The sequence below is a fragment of the Vicugna pacos genome, chromosome 8, assembly GCF_048564905.1.
Source record: "Vicugna pacos chromosome 8, VicPac4, whole genome shotgun sequence".
Taxonomy (NCBI): Eukaryota; Metazoa; Chordata; class Mammalia; order Artiodactyla; family Camelidae; genus Vicugna; species Vicugna pacos.
This window is the reverse complement of record NC_132994.1, coordinates 33,744,684-33,766,376: the sequence shown is the minus strand read 5'-3', so window position 1 is coordinate 33,766,376 and position 21,693 is coordinate 33,744,684. Positions and strand designations below refer to the sequence as shown.

The following is a 21,693-nucleotide window of genomic DNA, read 5'->3' as shown; positions in this document are numbered from 1 at the left end:
ACCCTTGCGCACTGCTGGTAGGAATGTAATCCGGTACAGACACTATGGAAAACAGTACAGCGGTTCCTCAAAAAATTAAAATTAGAACTACCACATGATCAAGCAATTCCATTACTGAGTATTCATCTGAAAAAAACAAAAACACTGACTTGAAAAGACATATGTACCACATGTTCACTGCAGCATTATTTATAATAGCCAAAATACGGAAACAACCTAAGTGTCCATCAATGAATGAAAGAAAATGTGGCGTATCTATACACTGGAATATTATTCAGTCATAAAAAAGAATGAAATCTTGCCATTTGCAACAACATGGATGGACCTTGAAGGCATTATGCTAAGTGAAATAAGTCAAAGACAGAAAGACAAATACTGTATGATCTCACTTATATGTGGAATCTAAAAAAAACTAAAAACAAAAAAACTAAGTTCATACATACAGAGAGCAGATTCGTGGTTACCAGAAGTTGGAGTAGGGAGTGGGAGAAACGGGTCAAAGGGGTCAAAAGGTACAAACTTTCAGTTGTAAAATAAATGTCATGAGGATGTAATGTATATCATGGTAGATATAATAAATAATACTGTACTGACTATTTGAAAATTGCTGACATCCACGAAAAAAATTTTTTTAACTATATAAGGTGACATATTAACCAGATTTATTGTGGTGATCATTTTGTGATGTATACAAATATTGAATCATTATGTTGTATACTTCTAACTAATATAATGTTATAGGCCAATTATACTTCAATTTTAAAAAAGTAACCCTTCCTCAAACATCTGTCACAGTTTAAGACTAAGACTTAATCCAACCCAACATGTCAATGTTTAAATGCCCATCATCCAATGCTCATCTGATGTAGTAAACAACCTACAATTACAATATGGATAAAAAGCAAACCCATCTATGCAAAGCCACTGACAAATGAGGATCTGGCAACTTGAAGAAGAGCAAAATCAACAAGGAAATGACACCAGAAAAACTTTAAAAGAAAGTAATTGAAATACTAATAAATTAAAAGAGGACTTTGAAAAGAACAAATGATATCTTCAAATATTTTTATAAAATATTTTATACGATTTTTCACGTAACTAAACAACGAAATCATGAAGTAACAAGATGTACTATTTTACCACCCTAAAATTTTGTCAAGAAAGTTATGCCAAAAATAAATAGTAATTGTTCATTGTTTATTTTAGGAACTTAGTTCCTAGTTGCTATCATAATCCATATTTTTGTCAAATTAGATAAAATGCCTTATTTTTATGTGTTATCTTCATTTTTCAAGATAAAGTCTCAATCAGTCTTTTTCCTTACCACCCCCATATAGACCATGAAGACTTGGTCCCTGATTAGCAGTTTTTTCCTGGTACTAAGTCTCCTAAAATAATGAGCACATAAAAAATAGAGATAAACAGAAAAATACTCAGTAGCTACTCCAAGAGACCATCTTTGCCTTACTACCCCAAGACACAACAGGCCTGTCTCTTCCCTTTCCTCACTAGGCTCTCTTCTGTGGAAGGGGGAGGAGCTTCTCAGATATATAGATTTTTCTCAAGCTTATTTCTCTGGCAAAGCAAGCAAAACTTAACGGAAGCCTTAATAAAATTACACCTGAAGATAATTAAGTTAGTAGGACTTAGATGAGATTGATCCATAGAAGCGTGAAGGGTCCACATCACACAGAATGACTTTTACAACCAGAGACTGATATCATCACTTTGTCACAGGATTCTAATTCATTCTAATTCTTCTTGGTCTAGAACTGCTTTATTTCTATGATAACAATTGTAGATTGGATTCATCCCTCTGGTATGCCATGTGCTTTAAAAATTACAAATTTAGAAGTAATGAAGTCACTAGATTTTAAGAAAAGTACTCATAAAATGGCTGGCAGTTAAAAATACTTTTCTCTTCCTCCTTACTGAAAAACAATTCTTTTTTAGCTACCTAAAAGTCAAGATAAATCAGAGAGACCAGTTGGAATGATAATTTATACATGACAATTGAGGAATTATACTTAAAGTTATATGTAATTTGGATTTGTTTTTCTCAAGATTTATCGTCAACTGAATACCCCATGAATACTGAGAAATTCCCAGAGCTTTTAAAAGATAAAATTCGTATCTTTAATGAAGCTGTAATCAAGGTCTTTCTCATTTATATAAACATGTGTGTATATTTTTTTCCTCTGTTGAATATATTTATTATATAATACAGACGTAACAGTTATAGAAATTTACTTTCTTTGACTCTGGCTCATATACATCAGATATCACAGCAATAACAGATGGGCCATGAGAATAAGGAGTGGAAATTCTTTTATGTCATACTTCCTTGGATCATGGTAGTAATACTTCACCTTCCCTTCCCCACATACTAAGCTCACTTCAATTTTTTTTAAAAATTTTCTTATGTTTGACTTTTACAAAATAATCCCAAAAGTGGATTTTAGTTTTGCTTCCAGCAATAGTTGACAGTGCTCTCTGTATTTCTAATTTTGCCTTAGAACCCTTCAAAGTGTAAATTTTGTGCCAATATCTATAAAAAGCACATGGCATATACAGATGAGCATTTATCTTAATGAGTTCTTTAAATCAGTTCTGACTCTATGAATAGTATTTTAAGATCTGAAATAGGCACAGAGGAAAATGTGAAGTATTTTAACATGTGAAAAGGCCAATGAGTCTGGATGTGTCTGGATACTTACTCTCTCACATAGCTCTTCAAATGTGCAGTCGGCAATGGTTCCACAGGCTTTATTCAGCCGCAGCTCTCTGCCTTGCACTTTTAGAATCCTTGGTCTAGTTACTATGGGAACATGAACAAAGACTCAATCTTGTCTGGATAATTACTATAAAATTCATCTCTTACAGATAGGAAATGCATAGCTTGATGAATAATAGCACATGATTCAACACATAAATTAGACAAAATGCTGATACAATGACTGCCACTTGAGCGTGGCATCAACCCATATACAGCAATGGAACTTATTAATTGGTCAGTGGAGATTGGGCATTGTGTTCTAAATGTATTCTCTTTCAAGAGAAATTAACTTACGTACAATCATTTTGTTTCTGAGCCAGCTCATCAAACAACTTATCCATGACAGCCTCCACATCAGCTTCACTTGTGCTACAGTGAAAAGAATAATAGAATATGAAATTAATAACACTTGAAGCCAACATCAAACAGCTGCCTGAGCCTGCTTAGCTTTTTGCCCATAAAAAAAAAAGAACAGGATGTTATGCTCTAAATACAAACATTAGATTTAGAATACACTTAAAAGCAGAGAATATTAACTCTCAGGTAGATGATTCTGCCTTATTTGCATACACTGAAAGACTTCTGTGCTTCTGGCTGTTTCCAGTAATGAGCCGATACAGGCAGAGTAAATCCATTAATACTATGTGTACACAATGAGAAGAAAGGCTTCTGGCTCTCTCTTGCAATACAAAACAAGAACAAATAGACAAAGCAGTCAACCCATCCCGCAAAGTATCCTTTGAAATCTCTACTGAGAGGGTACATGTGAAATTAAATATTGAAGCTGCTTTTTAAAAAAATCAAGTCAAGCCACTGACTGAGAGGATCAAACATCCAGAATTAAATTACCAGCTTCGAAATACCAACTTGATCTGCACATCAATAACTTTATCAGACTTCTAGTATAAGGACAATTACAGACCACACAGTTTCTCTCAAAAGTATCCTTGTAGGAAATCCAAGAAAACTCCCTCCTTCTCTGATGCCCACTACTGCAGCTGCTACAAAGTTAGTTAAAGAATCCTTTGTATTCTAATTAGAAAACACCATATGGTTTAGGAAACCCACATATATAAATGTGATAATACTATGGCCTTTTTTCTTCTCACTTTTTTTTTAAGAAGGGTTGATAAATTAACAGTCAATAAAATAAAATAACTGGCAGAAGAAATAAATGCTGTTTAAAAAAAAAACCTTCAAGTGAAAATACAAGTTTACTTCAACTCTACATACAAAACTTATAAAGGATGACCTGCCAATATGCTTAATTTTGACACACAGATCACTCTTATCTAGGTGTGGAAGCAATTAAACTCAATTCTGGACATCCATCTTAATAAAGTCTTATTGAAAACTAATACAACAAATTATTTTTCTTTAGATTAAGCTTAGAGTAAACCAAAATAATATCTCCCTTGAGATAATTATCAGGTGGCAGGCATTTAACACATAAGCACCTAATTCTTCAACTATTCTACAGCAAATACTTTTAAAATGCAACAAAACACACAGTCATTAGGAAGGATTTAGAATTGTCACATTCCAAGGATCTACCTCAAGGATCTTAAAAACATCATTTTGCAATGGGTTAACTTTGAGGGAGAATGCTATTTGACTTATATAAAGCCTTGTATGATATTTGTATAGAGCCATATTAAAACAATAAAATGACACAACAGAAAGTGATTATAGAGACAATAAACAATTTTAAAAGTACAAAGAAATCACATAAGCCAATGCCCACGCCAAGCACATGTATGTTTAGATGGCTTTGTCAACATTATTCTTAGGAATTCATTTGGAACCATCTCCTACTTGCAACAGCAAGGTAAACACGCCCAACTGATGGAGAAGTGAGCTACTTTTTAAGAGATACAGAAAAAAGAGAGCAATGTCAGCCACCCAGGGCATCTGCTGGCTTTCAGAAAGTCAACCTATCCTTAGGTTAGGTATGTGACCAAATAGAGGGGGAGAATTCTGAAAAATAACCAATTTACAAGACAGTCAAGTTTCTAAAAGCATATTTAGTGAAAAAACAATTGCTTACGCTCTCTCGCGTCCTCGCTTCCAAAATGACCAAGAAAAGAAGGAACAATGGTCGCGCCAAAAAGGGCCGTGGCCATGTGCAGCCTATTCGCTGCACCAGCTGTGCCAGATGCGTGCCCAAGGACAAGGCCATTAAGAAGTTCGTTATTCGAAACATAGTAGAAGCCGCAGCCGTCAGAGATATTTCCGAAGCAAGCGTTTTCGACGCCTATGTGCTTACCAAGCTGTATGTGAAACTACATTACTGCGTGAGTTGTGCCATTCACAGCAAGGTAGTCAGGAACCGTTCTCGCGAAGCCCGGAAGGACCGAACACCTCCGCCCATATTTAGACCTGCAGGTGCTGCCCCACGACCTCCACCAAAGCTCATGTAAGAAACTAAGTCCTTAATGACTGAAGAAATACTGTTCTTTGGAAAAGAAAAGCCTCAATAAAATGGAAATTATACTTTATATAGCATGTTGAGTGTATGTTGCTAGATAGAGTGAGGGTTGTGTATGCCATGGGAACTGTAATCACTTTTACCAAGCGTGGACTGCCACATAGTCTTTTTACATGCCAGAGAAAGCTTATTCATGTAAGTTAAACCTTATCTTGGTTTTCTTTTGTATTTCTGTCTTTGGCCTCACTGATCTGCATAGCTATGTTGGAGGGAAGTGGATTAAAGCACTTGCTAATGTTAGGTTAATTATGCCTGGGAAGTGGGTTAAGTTAGTGTCTTAAAAGTGTGTGTGGGGGGGGGACTATCAAGGTAAGGAGTGTTTTTGAGTGAGGAGCTCATCAGGAAGTGACTTAGACTGAAGTGTGTATACCCCTGATGGAGGACATGAGGGCTTTAATACAAGTTTGTGACTTGGTTTACCTTAAGGGGATCTGTATCCAGAATCTTTTTTTTTTTTAACATTTTTTATTGATTTATAATCATTTTACAATGTTGTGTCACAGAATCTTAACTGCATAGAATTTACCTGCCTACCTTGGGAAAAAAAAAAAAAACAATTGCTTACAAACTTCCTCAGTGGTGATTTCTGTTTTATTCTGTGCTCAAATATACTATAATACTAAAATATGGCTCACTAGACTTTAGTCAGGCCACATTATGCCATCTATGAAATTACTATGTGTGATTTCACTTATAGTAAAATTATGGGTAGAATTATACAACTATTTTTATTACAATTATATCTTATAAGAATTCTAGTACATTATCATAAAAAGTTATTCAGAAGTTACAACATGCAAAATAAAAAAAATTATTGGTGTAAAGTGGCCTAAAAATAAATATTCATAAAAGCAGCTTATGTAACTCAAACTGAATAGACTATTATCCATCTAAGCCAACTTGCACTTGGCCTCAGGGAGTAAGTTCTAATGACCTGCTGGGGGACAGGAAACTTTTCTTCATATTGTCTTAAAAGCAGGAGGGGCTAGTGTGTGGTTTTGATTGTATCAGATGTATCTATATTTATATAAAATAAATAAGGATGATATGAAAGTAATCCTTATGAAAAATGAATATATTATAATCCCTTAACAAATAACTTACAAGAGAACACTAGTCTTCTCACATTCGACTCAGACTTTAGATTTCCCTACTTAAAAGGACACACCAATCAGAGCTCATTAATTTTTTTTAGGGTAAGAATTAGAAAAGTAAAAAGAGAAGTTAAAACTTACCTGTCTATATTAGCCTGAAAAATTCAGAATTTTACTTATGATTCTGGTTCATATCTGGTTTAAATATTTTAGAGTATGTTTTATAATTCTGATAAAAAATCTTGATGATTCTGAACTTTTTCAGTGTGTCATACAGGAAATAACAAAAGCTATCATTTGAGCAAAGACATGGAAACAACCCAAGTGCCCATCATCAGACAATGGGTTTAAGATGTGGTGTACATATAATGGAATATTACTCAGCCACAAAAAAAGAATGAGATATTGTCATTTGTAGCAACATGGATGGACCAAGAGAATATCATACTAATTGAAGTAAGTCAGATAGAGATAGACAGATATTATATATCACTTATATGTGGAATCTAAAAAAAATAATACAAATGAATTTATATACAAAACAAAAATGACTCACAGAAAATAAATTTATGGTTAACAAAGGGGAAAAGGGAGGAGGGATAAATTAGGAGTATGGGATTAACAGATACAAACCACTAAACATAAAATAGATAAGAAATAAGGATTTACTGTATAGCACAGGGAACTATATTCAATACTTTGTAATAATCTATAATGGAAAATAATCTGAAAAAAATGTGTATATATAAAACTGAATCACTTTGCTGTACACATGAAACTAACACAATATTCTAAATCAACTATACTTCAATTTAAAAAGCTACATTTGTTGCATAACTATTATGCAGCAGTTAATTTACCTATACCACCCCATCTTACCATGTAGTGTATGTTATCACATTTTTACTGAAGAGAAAACTTAAAGAATTAAGTCATTTATCTAGGATCTGAATACATAAAAATGTAAATTTTCTGTATAACAAAGTATTATAAATAAATTATACAGGCATCTCAAACTGGAAAACATCGTGGCAATATTTATGGTATATAATTAATATTATCAATGTATTACAAACTCCAGCAGATAAAAAAATTGAGCATCCCAACTGAAAAACTGTCAAAGGATCTAACAGGCAAATTGCATTAAAAAAATTGCTCAATGCATAAGACGTATATGTAGTGATTCATTCCTACTAGTGATAAAAATGCAAAGTAAAATCATGAGAGGCCATTTTTTTTAACTCAATGGGCAAAGGTAAGAAAAAAGATAAAATACCTGGAGTAAGCCTTGGTAAGGAGGAAAAGGTTCCTCTTAAGCACTATTGGGAGGAATATAAAACTGGTTCAAGATTTCAGGGAAACCAGATAATATGTAATAAAAGCATTAAAAACATGCATATCACCTAGCTATTCCACTCAGGGATTTCACCTATGGAAATAATGGTAACAACTACAAGGATGTTCACTGTTGACACTGCTTACACAAGAACAATGAAAAAGAACCTAAATGTCCAACAATGGGGAATTTGAAGTACATCTAGATACATCCAAACAATGGAATATTATGCAGTTTTTGTGTGCAATTTTTTCTTCTTGTCCTGGAATTGTAATTAAGGCTCAAGGTTGATGACCAGAACTGCTAAGTATCCCCAAGTTTCTAAAGAGAACCACCAATGAGCCACCAATAAACTGGATCCAGACTCCTGCCCCTGTGCTTAAATAATGAGGAGGACTGGCCCTACTTCAAATGCCACCCTTCCTTCACCATCCCCTCCTATTCCTCACACCACAGTGTCTTTATAAGGGGGAAAGGGGGATCAGGAGTCACTGGCTTTTGTGTCCAGTATTTGTGGTAAGAGCCTCTTCCCTCCCTTTCTTTCAGGAAAGAAGAGAGTGATTTACCCTCCCCACCAAACAAGTGATGGGGGAAAGAGATCTCTAAGAGAATCACTTGGAAAGATTAGGGAAGCCTGGAATAAGAAAAGACTGGCATTGGTTTCCTTAGCTGGATGAGCAGGGCCTTAGTAGATTAAGAAATCAGAAGGTGGGAGGTAGGGTGCTGAGCCAAGATGAAGCAAGCCGATTCTCACCAAAAACTCTCCAAAGGTTTGGTCCTACTAGATATACTCAAAGATACAAGTGAGGGGTCAGGTTGGAAACAGGGGCATTGCTTGAAAATAAGACAAAGGCAGTTCCTTAGATTCCCTCCCTTTACCTGGACAGCCAGATTCCTGTAACTCTTCTGCTCCAGCTGAAACTGCTGTTTACTGTATGGGACAGTTTGAACAGTGAAGAAAGGGTGAGAGACACCATACCACAATTCTACAAAGTCAACAGTGAAACCAACAGTCTTTACCTCTTTAGCATCCATAGTCCTAGCAGTCCAGGAAGTTTCCATTCCAGGAAGTAGACTGAAAGATTGGAGGAAACTGAATAGCCAAAAAAAAAAAAAAAAGACTTGCAGATACTCACATTTGGGGGTTCTTCAATAGAAAACCTGACCTGCCACTTTATCACCCTCCAGCGAAGCCCACCAAACAATAAAACCCTATCTATTTACATAGAACTTCTAATCAGCTTTTTAATACTTCATTCTTAACTGTGAATGGACAACAAGTATATCTAGGCATTTAAGGATATCCTCTATGATAAGAGATAAAGACCACAATAAAGAGGATAGGATCTCAGAGGAAGGAAAAAGAAAAATACAGAGAACAAAAAAGGAAAAAAAACCCACTCTAATATGTCGCATATTGCACTGCATAAATGCTGTAAACCAAAAGGACAATTTGAGCATAAGAAAGAGCTCTAAATATGACTCCTAAAGAAAAAATTAAGGAAAAAAGGTTGAAGCAATCTTTCAGAAGACAGAGCAGAAAGACAAAAGGATGGAAAATAGAAGATAAAAGAATTAGAAGATAAATCCAGAAGGTTCAATAGCTAACCAGAAGGAGCTCTAAGACTATAAAGGGGAAAAAAAAATCAAAGAGTCAAAGAAAAAAGAAAAATTTCCTAGAACTGAAAGACACGATTTTCTAAACTGAAAAAATCCAATGAATACCCAGTACAAAGAATGGGGAAGCTCCATTCTAAGGCACATTATCATGAAATTTCAGGAAACTAGGAATAAAGAAAGAATATCCTAAAATCTTCAAAAGAGAAAAACAGGTCAAATATAAAAAAGTCAAGAAACATTCACATCAAACTTCATAACAGCAGTAATGGAATGTGAAGATGATGGTATAGTTTCTAAAAGTTTCTAAGGTAACATTATTTCAAACTGTCCATGCCCAGTCAAGCTATTAGTCAAGCAAAATAAGGACATTTTCAGACAGGTGAGCCCTCAAAAAACATATTTCCCATGCAGCCTCTCAGGAAGATACTAGAGGGTGTGTTCTATGAGAACAGGGGGAAGAATTATACTTTCAGTAGGGTCAGCTAAGCTCCACCAAGCTGACTCTCCTGCTGATAGGAGCTATAAATTCTGGACAAAATACAAAAACTGGGGACCTGAAGGCATTGTACAAGTGAACAGAAGCAGTCAGTTTCTAGAAGTACCTAACACTTGGAAGAAGGGGAAAAAAGGCATGTTACTCATTTTTACATCTTTCAGACTAAAGACAATAAAATCAGTACTACTCAGGGCAACTAAAACTCCAACAGAAAACCTACAGTCCTTCAGACTCACAGACACACAAAACAAACTTATGGCTATTGATGGGGGGTGGAGGGGAACAGAGGAGGGATAAATTTGGAGATCAGGATTTGCAGATACTAACTAATATACATATATTAGATAAATAACAAGGTCCTACTGTATAGCACAGGGAACTATATTCAATACCTCGTAATAGACTATAATGAAAAAGAATGTATTTGTCTATGTATAACTGAATCATTATGCTGTACACCAGAAATTAACATTATAAATCAATTATACTTCAATTAAAAAAAAAAGAAAAAGAAAACATACAGTTTTCATGGTATGAAGAATCAGAAGAGAGCTGGGGGTAACTACCAGCTGGAAAATCAGGAGGAATCCCAGAAAAAATGTTTCCGAATTCCCAAAAAGACACTAATCTGGAAAACTCCTGACATGCTAAGTAATTCTGTATTTATCACAATACTTTATATGTCCTCAAATAATGAATGTCCATAATAATAAACAGTAAATCATTTTTCTATCATAGGGTTATACTAAAATTTTCAGCAGTTTTCTGTTAAAAAAACCCATAATTATCATAAATTTGTAGCTTATCACTATTATAAATCAATATACCATGACAAGATTATATCCTTCAATAACGTAAAAATGATCTCTACCAGGCAGACTTTTGATAGTAGAAAACATTAGAAGGAAATATTAACATAAAATTATTTTAAAATTTAAATACCTCAGAAACTTAATATGTAAAAGTTATCATTTAAACTTTTTTTATTACTTTTTAAAAAGATTTTTAAAACATAAAGCCTTAATTACCATATCTGGTAGTCCTGACCTTCCTGGTTAACAAACATTCTAGACATAAAAAGGGTCTTTCATTTTGTACTGACATTGACCAAATCATTAAGAGTCTTAAATCACTTTCAAGCTAGGAACTAGGGTATATATTGCTTCAGATAAGCTCATTTATTTTATTAGCAAGTGTCTGGCTTTGTTTACTCAATATTATGTGAGATTCATACATAGCAATGCATGTGGAAGTAGTTTATTTTTGTTTCTGTACAGTAGTATTTTATTGCATGAAAATACCACAATTTATTATCATTCTACTGCTGATGACTGTATTAGTCTGCTAGGGCAGCCATAAAAGAATACCACAAACTGGTGGCTTAACCAATAGAAATTTGTTTTATCATAGTTCTAGAGGCTGGAAGTCCAAGATCAAGGTATCAGCAGGTTTGATTTCTTCTAAAGTTTATCTCCTTGGCTTACAGATGGCCATCTTCTTGCTGTGTCCTCACATGACCTTTCCTCTGTGTGCATGCATCCCTGGTGTCTCTTCCTCTTCTTATGAGGGCACCAGCCCTATGGGATTAGGGTTCCACCCATAAAACCTCATTTAATTAATTACCCCCTTAAAGACCCTATCCCCAAATAGTCACATTGAGGGCTAAAGCTTCACCTATGAACTTTGGGGGGACACAATTCAGTCTGTAACAACGAGTATTCGTACACTTTACAGTTTGGAGATACTATGAATAGTACTACTGTGAACATTCTAGTACACACCTTTTGGTAAACTTATGTTTGCTGCATGTATACGTAGGAACAGAATTGCTGTTCACGGGGTATATCTATATTCAGCTTAGTAAATACTGCCAAGCAGTTTTCCAAAGGGGAAATTTACTCTCTCAATTGCAGTGTACAGAAAGTTCTACTTGTTCCACTTCCTTGTCAACACTTGGTTTTTTCCATCTCTTCCATTTTAGTGATTACAGTGGATGTAAGATAAATAATTTAAAGTTGTCTCAAATTATTTTTGGAAATGAAACAAAAATGCAAATATAATTTAATTAATGCAATAATTCAGAACCATTTTCTTAGTAAAATATCATTATAATATAGATAAAACTTTGTAAATCTGTTCTTAAAATCACCTTAGATTTTGACTTTTGATTTGACTTCTTTAGGTAGGAAATTTCAAGAACACAACTTTATTGCAAAAGTTTCAGCCAGAGAAAATGTCTTTGACTTTGAAACTGGGGGGGTGGGGGATGTCATTTATACTGGAGAAAAACTAGAGTAATAGAAATGAGTCTGTAAATCCAGTGCCCTCTTCTCAGTTTTCCAGTGAAACTATTTAAAAAGATAGCAACATTACCTTACATTAAAAATCTATACTCAGAAATACAATCATGTCTGTAAAGCTCTGAAGAAAGATGAGGGACAGCTAAGTTTCAAAAAAAAAAAAAATCAACTGCTTAGAACATACAACCTAAGGTTGGCAACAGGTATATTCAGAAAACAAATGTACAAAACCCACACAAAGATATAGGTTATATAAAAATACAAGTAGTGATTAAAATTAGACTCAAATTACAAACATTCTTGAAAAATACTCTAGCCTAACCAGCAAACCTGAGGCGGGATGATGCCTGGTAGTCAAAAACAGTTGTATGGAAAACCTACAGCCTAAAGATGGCACTAAATTAAACCTGATTTTTTCAGTGTAAAAGGGGAGCTAAATTCAGAGTTTTCTTCTGGGGCTACAAGAATATCATGCCACTTGGATGGAAGAAAATGTTCTGCTCAGCTCTGTGTAGTTTGATTTTAACAACAAAGAGGCATATCTTAAGGAAGAGTGACTTGAGTAGCATCAAAATGATCAGGAGAAAATATAGGAATTAGGCTCAGATGCTTTGAATCGTATCCCGTTTCCTCTCACGAAGGGAAGCAGAAACATAAGCTCCTACAAGTGAGTAAGAATAAAGAATTTAAGAGACTAATTCTGGGTAATGGCCCCATCAGCGGGATGCTACTGTAAAGCAGATAAGATGCAAAACAGAAAATTAGCTCACACATAACCAAAAGTTGACCATGGTAAAAGATTATATACTCATTTCTGAAGAAGCAGAGTCACTCTTTTCAAGTGCTTTTTGTTGGGGGGCAGAGGGTGGGGGGTCCAAGCAGAGCAAGACCCTTTTTCCTTTGTTCTATAATGCCCTGGTAAAATCCACCCATTTCATTGCTTCTGTCACCTTTTGTTAGGCTCAGAAACTGCAGTGGAGGGGCAGATTTCTATTTTCTGTTGAGTAGTACTACTGTGTCTTTAAGTCAGAAAAGCCTTGGAATCGACCACTATTTCGTTGCCAGGAAATTCGGCACCAACAACTATAGGAATCCTGGAGTACAGTACCCTGGATTAAAAGCCTGATTACTTCGGAAGTATGAGAATCCTGATTTATTTTTCCATATTAAACTAGTAAACAGAGAGGAAAGTAATCAGTCATTTCCATTTTAAGAAAATTTCTATGGCTGAAATCAGGCATTCAACAGAAAACTTACACTCAAGAATAGAATATGTCAAAAAAGACCTTATTATTGCTGGATCATTTGAAATTCTTAACAAAAATTCCAAAAAAAGTGGAGGTTTCTAGAAGAGGGTCACACATGAATTTAAATGGAAATTAATTTCTTCAAGAACCTCCTACTTCATTAGGATTGACTCAGAGGAACAGAATGCTACCCACACTTTGCCCCTTTATCCCCTTTTAAAAATCAACAGCTTGTTAAGGTATCAACAAGTAGAATAGGGTTGGCTTTCCTTGGTCCCTCTCTCTCCATGTTCTCTATTCCAGAGAGCCAAAGTCGATTCAACGAGGGAGAAATTTCCCCTTCCTCTTAGAGTTCTTGTGCCAAACTTCCCTGGCAGTGAGCCTTCCCACTCTACTGATTCCTTGTGCATTCATGCTGTACAGCTCTTTGTGCTCATACCAAACATAATCTGGGGCTGGAGGCAGGTCTAAGATTAAGTTGGTTTATACTTGCCTTAATATAAAACATACAATGCTTCATTTTGAATTTTAGGCAACAGACTTGAGTGCATTTCAAATCCTGTAGGTTTGTTTTACATAACAGAATCAGTTGTTAGGACGGATTTTGTCCTGGTATTTATCTTCTTCTCAATCACTCAAAGGCTTAATTGACTGTTCAGAGATCCATTTCAGCCTCTAAATTTCCCACCCTTCTCAATCACCTGGAGAGTAACTTAACTGGTTTCATTAATCTTGACCTATGTATAATGCAGGAAGTGGGATCTAGCACCTTTAGTTCTCAAATTCCCGACCTTCACCCCCTCTTCTCTGCACCAAACTCCATATAAAATTTCTAACAAATCTATATATTGCATTCCGCCCCCTACATAAATCAGTGATGTAACATGTAAAATTGCAACTTGGTAGATCCAAAAATAAATATTTTTTATAAAATTTCAGAAAGGCTAAAATGACTGAAAATTTAAAAAAAACAACAACAATAAAAGTGAAGAAGAAGCTGGAGAGTAGGAATCTCTAACTCCTCTTTAGGAGAAGAAAATAGTCACATCCACCTCAGAAAGAGAGACCAGGGAGTTTTAATAGGTAAAAAAAAGATACACAGCAAGAAACTAAAGATATAGGACTTTTGCCAGATCAGCTACTCTTACATTGAAGATTTTTAGTTATAAATGTGACCTATTTGAAGGTGAAATAACAAGATAAGAATTCTAAGGAAATTTAACAAATTTCCTCTGTACTTTAATATACATAAGTATATATATTATCTAGTCATGTACACATTGTATATATAGCTTATGTATATCTTTCTATATGGGTACAGTTATACAACTGAATACTTTCATCAATGTTATTTAGCTGGAAATGGTGGTCCAGCTCTATTCTGGTCCTGTCTGACCTGCTGGAAAACAAACATTGTGATATTTTATTGTCAAACTACAGTTCAATAAAGGAATAGAAGATAAAAGGTGTGATGAGCTGACTGATGGAACCTGATATTGAAGTCTATACAAGATGAACCTCTTTTGTTGCTATACCACTTTTAAGGTGGTATTTCAAATAGTTTCAAACATTTGAAATTAATTTGACTCAGTAGTCCTTGAGTTAATATAAGACTAATTAATGAATATTTAAATGTATATCTAAATTATGTCAAAGAGGACAATTTTGTGATTTTAAAATACATCATTAATAAATGGCCTATCTGATTATGCCCAAAAGGATACAAAGCAGAAAACTGTTATTGTTGTATTTTACTAATATACAGTTGTAAGTTTGCAATGTTATAGAGCCTTACTCATTCATAAAATATCAATAAAAGTTCTTATGACAAAGATCTACTGTGTATCTAGTTTTGAGAATCAATTATATTTTCCCACCATAGAGGCCTTTTCCCTACAGGTGGCCTTAGAATAAAGATTCATTATCATTACTGATATTTTAATTATCAATACTTACAGCAACATACAATGCTTCATTTTGAATTTTAGGCAACATTTCACTTTGAATGAAACTTTATACCTTATAAGAGATAAATAGTTCTTCACTAAAATATATATAAAAGAAAAAAGTATTAAAAGAAAAAAAAGTAACACTAAAAATATTTACGTTAAAGAAAAGAGTAAAGAAAGGAGAAACAAGTAAGTCATGAAACAGAAAGAAAATGAAAAGTAGAAAAGCAGATATAAATTCCATTTTATAAATAATAACATAATTTGTGAATGAATTAAACAATTTAATCAAAAGGCAGAGATTGTTAGGCTGGATAAAAAAGCAAGTTCCAACTATATGCTGTCTACATGAGATATGCTTTAGATTCAAAGACACTAATAGGCTAAAAGTAAGAGTGAAAAACTGATACATCATGAAAACAGCAATTGCTACTAATATCAGATACAATAGACTTTAAAACAACAATAACAAAAAAATGATTAGAGACTAAAAGGAACACTTTGTAATGATAAAAAGATCAATCCAACAGTATGATATAACAATTACAAACATATCTGCACTTAGAAAGGACCATCAAAATACATGAAGCAAAAACTGACATAACTGAAGGGACAAACGGACAACACAACAATAATAGTTGGAGACTTCAATATCTAACTTTCAATAAGTGATAAAACAACTAGGGAGAAGATCAACAGGAAACAATAAGTCTTTAACTGCACTATATACAAACTAGACTAACAGATATCTATATAAACACTCCACTCAATACCCACAAAATATACATTTTCTCAAATGCACATGAAACATTCTGAAAGAAAGATCATATCCTAGGCCATAAAACAAGCCTTAATAAATTAAAAATAATTGAAATTATACAAAGAGTATTCTCCAGTCACTATGGAGTGGAATTAGAAATTGGTAACAGAAGAGTTATTTGGGAAATTCACAAATATGTGGAAATTAAATAGTGCAGTCCTATATACCAAATGGGCCAAAAAGAAAGAAATCAAAAGGAACATTAGAAAATTATTTGAGACAATGAAAACGAAGACATAACATACCAAAACTCTGAGATGCAGCAAAAGTAGTGCTTACAGAGAAATTTATAGCTATAAATGCTTACATTAAAAAAGAAGAAAAATTTCAGACCAACAGCTTGACTTTCTACCATAAGACCCTGGACAAAGAAGAGAAAACTAAACCTAAAACAAGTGGAAAGAAGGAAATAATAAAGATTAGAGTGGAAATTCATGAAATAAAGAACAGAAAAACAATAGAGCAAATCAATAAAACCAAAAGTTAATTCTTTGAAAAGGTGCATAAAATGGACTAACCTTAGGTAAATGGACTGAGAAAAAGAGAGAAAACTAAAATTACTAAAATCAGAGATGAAAGGGAAGACATTACTCCTGACTTTATAGAAATAAAAAGAATTATAAGGGAATACTATTAACAACTGTATACCAACAAATTAGATAACTTGCATGAAATGGCCAAATTCATAGAAAGACACAAACTACTGAAACTGACTCAAGAAAAAAAGATAAAATCTGAATAGAAGAGGAGGGAGCCCTTCAAAATTCATTCTAGGAAGCCAGTCTTGCCCTGATAGCAAAATCAGACAAAGACATCACCAAAAAAGAAAACTACTGATCAATATATCTCATGAATATAAACCCAAAAATCCTCAATGAAATACTAGTAATACTAAATCCAGTGACATATAAAAAAGGATTATACACCATGACCAAGTGAGATTCATCCCAGAAATGTGATTGATTTAAAATCCAAAAAATCAATTAATAAAATACACCGTAGCAATAGGATAATGGAGAAAAACCACATAATCATCTCAATAGACACAAAAATGCATTTGAAAAAATCCAACACCCCTTCATGATAAAAATATTCAATAACTAGAAACAGAAGGAATGTCCTCAATCTAATAAAGGGCATCTATGAAAAGCCCACAGCTAGCATCATAATGGTGAAAGACTGAAGTCTTTCCCCTAGGCTCAGGAATAAGACAAGGGTGTGTTCACTCTCTATGATAGAATATACCACTTCTATACATTTCACTGAAGGTTCTAGGCAGGGTAATTAGACAAGAAAAACAAGTAAAAGGCATCCAGATTAGAAAAGGAGAAGAAAATTATCTCTATTTCCTGATGACATGGTCTTGTATTTAGAAAACCCTAAGGAATCTACTATGAAACTATTAGAACAAATGAACAAGTACAGCATGGCTTCAGGCTACAAGATCAATATGCAAAAAAAAAAAAAAATCAATTGCATTTCTACACAGTAGCAATGAAGGAGCCAAAAATGAAATTAGGAAGACAGCTCTATTTATGCCAGCTTCAAAAAGAAAAAAAGAATTGTAAACTTTATACATTGAAAACTGGGAAACATTGTTGAAAGGAATTAAAAGAAGACCAAAATAGATGAAAAGACATCTGTTTTGGGTTGAATTGTGTCCTCCAAAAAGATATTGAAATACTATTCCCCAATACCTGTGAATGTGGCCTTATTTTGAAATAGGGTCTTTGCAGATGTAATCGAGTTAAGATGAGGTCATACTGGATTAGGGTAGTCCCTAATGTGATAACTGGTGTCCTTATATGAAGAGGACATTTGGAAACAGATACAAACAGGGAAAATACCATATGAAGCTAAAGTCAATGATCAGAGTAATGCACCTGTAAGTCAAGGAACTCCACCAGAAGCTAGGAGAGAGGCATGGAGCAGATTCTCCTTCATACTGCTCAGAAAGACCCAAACTACTAATACTTTGATGTCAAATTTATAGCCTCCAGAACAAGAGAATAAATCCCTGCTCTTCTAAAACACTTGGTTAGTGGTACTTTCTATGGCAGCCTTAGGAAACTAATAAAACATTATATGCTCATGGATCAGAAGACTTAATATCCTATTCCCCAATGTGACCTACAGATTCAACACAATCCCTATCAAAATTCCAGCTGGCTTCTTTGTAGAACTTGACAAGCTGATCCTAAAATTCATATGGAAATTCAAGGGATCCAGAATAGCCAAAACACAACACAACAAAGCAAAACAAAATTGGAGGACTCACACTTCTTAATTTCAAAACTTAGAACAAAGCTATAGCAATCAAGACAGTGTGGTTTTGACATAAAGATAGATAAATAGACCAATAGGATATAATTGAGAGACCAATTACAGTCAGTTGATTTTCAAAAAGGGGGTCAACACAATTCAATAAGGCAAGAATAGTCTTTTCAACAAATGGTGCTGGGGCAACTAGATATTCACATGCAAGAGAATGAAGACATATCACTACTTCACATCCCATATAAAAATAACTCAGAATTAATCAAATACCTAATACAAGAGCTAAAACTATAAAGCTCTTTGAAGAAAACAGGCATTAATCATATGACTTTGGATTAGGCAATGGTTTCTTAAATATGACAATAAAAGCATAAGCAACAAAAGAAAAAATAAACTGGACTGCATTAAAATTTAACAATTTTGTCCTTCAAAGGACACCATCAAGAAAATAAAGAATCACAGAATGTGAGAACATTTTTGCAAATCATATATCCGACAAGTGAGTTGTATCTAGAATACATAAAGAACACTTAAGATTCAACAATAAAAAGACAAATGACCCAGTTTAGACATACATAAATAGATCTTTCGCCTAAGAAGATATACAAAAGGTCAAAAAGCACATAAAAAGATGTTCAAGATCATTAACTATCACAGAAATGCAAATAAAAACCATAATGAGATGTCATTTCACACTCACTAGGATTGTGTTTTGGTTGAACTGTATCTCTCTCCAAAAATATGTAGAAGTCCTAACCCTCAGTAACTCAAAATGTGCCATATGATGCTTAACAGAATAAGTCAGACAGAGAAAGACAAATACAGTTTGTAATCACTTATATGTGGAATATAAAAAATAAAACAAACAAATGAATATAACAAAACAGAAACAGACTTACAGATACAGAGAACAAACTAGTAGTTAACAGTGGGGAGAGGAGCAAGATAGCCCCCTACATATAAAATAAATAAGCTACAAGAATATATTGTACAGAACAGGAATATAGCCAACATTTTATAATAACTTTAAACTGAGTATAATCTATAAAAATTGTGAATCACTATGTTGTATACCTGAAATAAATATAATATTGTAAATCAATTATATGTCAATAAAAAAAAAAAAAGAAGAGACAAAGGAGGAACCAAAAGCCAGAGAAAAAGACACTATCCACCTGATGTTTAAGAAGTGGCTGGGCATTTGATTGGAAATTGGACTCCATAGGCTCTTGATTGATGTAAATGCCCCACTATAATGGTTGTGCTATGCAATGGTGAGTTCTTTTAAATAGAGAACAAAATATCTGCATGCCAAAAAAAAAAATCATTATGTTGTACACCTGAAACTAGTATCATGTTATACATCAATTATAACTCAATTAAAAAGGAGAAATAGCCAAAAAATAACCTAAAACAAAGAAGAATAATCAAGAAGTTGAACTTCTAGGAAAAAAAATACGTCGGAGATGAAATACATTGGCTGGATTAATCGCAGATTAGGCAGTGCAAAGGAAACCATCCAAAATGAAACTAGATTGGAAAAAATTTTGGAAAAAAAATTAATAGAGCATTGGTGAGCTGTGAGACAACATAAAGGGATCTCATATAGTTGGTTTCTTTTTTGTTTTTTGGGATTTTTGGGGGGGGTCTCATATAGTTGTAACTGGAGTCCCAGAAACTGGAGACAAGGAGATAGGACAGAAATAAATATGTGAAGATAAAAAGGGGATAAAAATTCTCCAAATTTGATGAAAACCACAAATGCACAGATCCAAGAAGCACAATCAACCATAAGAAAAAAAAACATGAAGAAAACTATATCATGACATATCATAAACAAATTGTTTAAAAATCAATGATAAAAAGAAAATTGTAGAAACAGCCAGTGAAAATACACTCAATATAGAGAAGGACAAAGATAAGAATGACAGCAGATTTCTCAACAGAAATAATGAGTCAGAAGATAAGCAACATCACTGAAGTACTGAAAAGAAAAACAAACACAAACATAAAGCTGTCAACCAAGAAAATAACTAGTTAGCAAAAATACTTTCAGAAATAAAAGCAAAAGAAAGACTTTATGAGACATAACAGATACATAAAAGGTCAGAAAAATCATCACTGACAGAATACCACTGCAAGAAATGTTAAACAAAGTCCTTCAAAAGGAAGGAAAATGATATTAGATGGAAATTTCAATCTATACAGCAGAATGAGTAGCACAGAAATGGTAAATATGTAGGTAAATATAAAATATTCTTTCTTATTTAAAAATCTCTTTAAAAGATTATTGACTGTTTAAGCAAAAATAACAACGTATTGTGAGGTTTTTAACATAAAATAATAAACACATATAATAATATTACATAATAAAATACATAATTATATAATAAAATACCATAACAAAACAAAATATATGACCACAATAGCACAAAAGCCAGAAAAGTGTAAATGAAAGCATACTGTTGTAAGGTTTTTATATTATCAAGAAGTATCAAGAGGTATAAGAAGAGGTATAATGTTATTTAAAGGCAGGCTATGATAAGTTAAAGATACTTATTCTAAACTCTAAAGCAACCACTAAAAAAAAAATTAAGGAGCTTTGGCAAATAAATGGATATGAGAGATAAAATGGAATCTTAAAAATTAATATAAAAGTGGGAAAAATCAGAAAATGGTAACAAGGAACAACAACAAAAATAGCAAGATAGTATATTTAAACCCAATCATATCAATAATCACACTAAATGTAAATGGTTTAAATGCCCCAATTGAAAGAGATTGTCAGATTGCACAAAAAATAAATTTCCAACTATGTGTTGCTTACAAGAAGTCCATTTTAAGTATAAAGACACAGATAGCTTGAAAGTAAAAGGATGGGAAAAGATATGTCATGCAAACACTAATTGAAAAAAAAAAAAGCTGAAGTGGCTACATTAATACTAACCATAGTAGATTTTGGAGCAAGGAATATTGCCAAGAATAATGAGGTTCACTTCATACTGATGAAGGAATCAATTCACCAAAAAGACATATCAATTCTAAATATTTATTCACCTAATAACAGAACTTCATGCTCTGGTTTCTCTTCAGATTGAAAAAATCTTTTGCCTTTAGTAATAACAGAACTTCAAAATACTTGAAACAAAAATAGAACTATAAGGAGATGGACAAATCCCTAATTGTAGTTGTAAATTTTAACACTTCTATCTCAATAATTGATAGAAAAAGTAGGGGGGAAAAATCAGTAAGGGTATAGGAGACTTGAATAACACTATCAACCAACTTGA

General features: G+C 33.5%; 1 protein-coding gene and 1 pseudogene across 3 annotated transcripts in view; one reads left to right on the top strand and one right to left on the bottom strand.

The window, feature by feature from the left end:
* AFG1L (AFG1 like ATPase) overlaps positions 1-21,693 on the bottom strand; it is a 185,859-nt gene that overhangs the window by 41,156 nt on the left and 123,010 nt on the right. For all 3 annotated transcript variants that reach the window (XR_012074903.1, XM_006205633.4, XM_015240421.3), the window contains exons 9-10: positions 3,075-3,145; positions 2,718-2,818 (exon numbers count right to left, since the gene is read on the bottom strand). Coding sequence is in view for 2 of the 3 variants with exons in the window: in XM_006205633.4 (XP_006205695.1) it covers positions 2,718-2,818; positions 3,075-3,145 (172 nt within the window). In the remaining variant the exon portion in view is untranslated. The remainder of the gene's footprint in view (positions 1-2,717; positions 2,819-3,074; positions 3,146-21,693) is intronic.
* On the top strand, positions 4,829-5,274 carry LOC102527477 (small ribosomal subunit protein eS26 pseudogene; annotated as a pseudogene).